General features: G+C 39.0%; 1 protein-coding gene across 1 annotated transcript; it reads left to right on the plus strand.

Moving 5' to 3' along the window:
* The first annotated feature begins 1,108 nt into the window (after positions 1-1,108).
* LOC131649511 (uncharacterized) lies at positions 1,109-2,029 on the plus strand. Its single transcript, XM_058919272.1, has one exon. The coding sequence runs from the start codon at positions 1,109-1,111 to the stop codon at positions 2,027-2,029; it is 921 nt and encodes a 306-aa protein (XP_058775255.1).
* The last annotated feature ends 244 nt before the right edge of the window (positions 2,030-2,273 follow it).

Consider the following 2,273-nt stretch of genomic DNA (forward strand, 5'->3'; position numbering starts at 1 on the left):
TGCTTATTAAAGATTTAGATTTGTTGCTTTATTATAGATTACGATGATTTGTTTCAAGGTTTAGAACATCTGTAGCGGCATATTCCGGGCCTTGGATTCTCAATACCGCAACACAGAAGAAAGATGTTAGAATTGCAAACGTGAACTATGTCAAATTACTTTCAAGAGAGTTAAAATATATACACAAGATAATTGACAAAATCAGATTGCATAAACTGATATTTTAATGATCTAAGATTTTATTATGATCTGTTCTTACTTCTTAGTAATAGCAGCTATAATGCTACATCACTCGAAGAAACAGAGGCATATCTAGTCACTTATTATAAACTATGTTAGTTTAAGAAACAACTTTCATAAATTGGTAAGAAAGTCTAGAAGTAATGTATTAGCATATACTATACTACATTATTTGTATATAATACACTTAGATATCTTTAGATAGTTAGTTAGATATATTTATACAGCTGGCATATTGTTATTGGCTGGATCCCTCGTGTATATAACTTCTTATCTGTTAGTAAGATAACAATAATAACTGAATTTACTTTACTCTTCATATTCTTCGATGAACTCTTCTTGGATATTTTCATCTTCTGCATCCTTTCATTATGCACACTAAGCCATTATCAACATGGTATCAGAGCCTGGTTTAAGATCCGGTGGGCCACCTTCTATGGTTTCGGCTATCGGGCCACCCACCATTTATTTCCACGCTCCAGTTTTCCAGTCCTGGGCGTGAGAGGGTGTGTTAAGAGTCCCACATCGGACAATATATGGCCTGAACATGTCCTTATAAGTGGGGGCAATCCTCACCCTACTAGCCGGTTTTGTAGGGTTGAGTTAGGTTCAACCACATTCTCAACATGGTATCAGAGCAATCATAGCTCTGGTAGCCATTTTTTGCTTCCTTGTGATTCGTTTCTTCTTCATTTCTGAATCACCATTTTTTCTTTTCTTCTTTTGCTCTCTCATGGCAAACTAGAGCTACGCCGACTACACCGCCAATTCTGCAAATCCGTACTATTTACATCCGAACGAGAATCCCTCTCTTGTTCTCGCTACACCGCTTCTCACGGATAAGAACTACCACACCTGGGCTCGATCGATGCACATTTCTCTAATCTCCAAGAACAAAGAGAAATTCATCGACGAAACCTTAACTAAGCCACCGGTCTCAGATCCTCTGTATGCACCATGGACCAGATACAATACGATGGTTCTTGCGTGGATTCAGCGTTCGATTTCAGAGCCAATCGCCAAATCGGTGTTGTGGATCGATAACGCTTCTGGTGTGTGGAAGAACTTGCAGATTAGGTTTTCTCAAGGCGATATCTTCCGCATTTCTGATATCCAAGAAGATCTCTATAGATTCAAACAAGGTACTCTCGATGTTTCGAATTATTTTACTCAATTGAAGGTTATGTGGGATGAATTGGAAAACTATCAATCGATTCCTTCTTGTACATGTGTTATACCCTGTTCCTGTGGCGCTATTGCATCCATTAAACACTATAGGGAGCAAGATTATGTTATCCTTTTCTTGAAAGGCTTAACAGAGAAATTTGCGCATTCTAAGTCTCAGATTATGATGATGAGTCCTCTTCCCAGTATTGACAAAGCCTTTTCCCTTGTCATTCAACAAGAAAGAGAGATGGATAATTCTGCATCTAATGCTATTTCATCCACTAGTGCCACTGAAGAGGTTTCAGCATTACACACTCAGACACGTGAAGCCAATTATACGGCCAAACAGGGAGGTCTAAACAACTATCGTGGGAAATCACAAGCTGCTCAGGGATCCAATGCATCTCGAGGAACTAACAGAGTTTGTGTTCACTGTGGCAGGACAAACCATAATGTTGAGACTTGTTTCCTTAAGCATGGATATCCACCAGGCTACAATGGCTACAAAGGAAAGAGCAAGACTCAAGGAGGCACACAATCATCTTCTTCTACTGCTAATGCTAGTCATAGCACAGAATCATCCTCTCAGAGTTCAGCTACATCTTCATTTGGTTTTACTTGAGAGAAGTATGATAGCATTCTTGCCTTGCTTCAACAATCCAAGCCACCATCCAATGTCAACTCTGTGTCTACCTCACCTTTTGTTATGCACTCCAATTCTTCAAATGTGAATGGTAAGAACCCTAACCTTTGGATTCTTGATACAGGTGCTACTGATCATTTTACTTTTCATTTTGCTTCTTTCATTGATCATAAATATATCGTGCCTATCCCTGTAAATCTCCCCGATGGATCACAAATTGTTG

This window comes from Vicia villosa, linkage group LG2, assembly GCF_029867415.1.
Source record: "Vicia villosa cultivar HV-30 ecotype Madison, WI linkage group LG2, Vvil1.0, whole genome shotgun sequence".
NCBI classification, from domain to species: domain Eukaryota; kingdom Viridiplantae; phylum Streptophyta; class Magnoliopsida; order Fabales; family Fabaceae; genus Vicia; species Vicia villosa.

What these genes read in the sequence shown, in the direction of transcription:
- LOC131649511 (XM_058919272.1), top strand. Translation starts at nt 1,109, where the DNA reads ATGCACATTTCTCTAATCTCCAAGAACAAAGAGAAATTCATCGACGAA.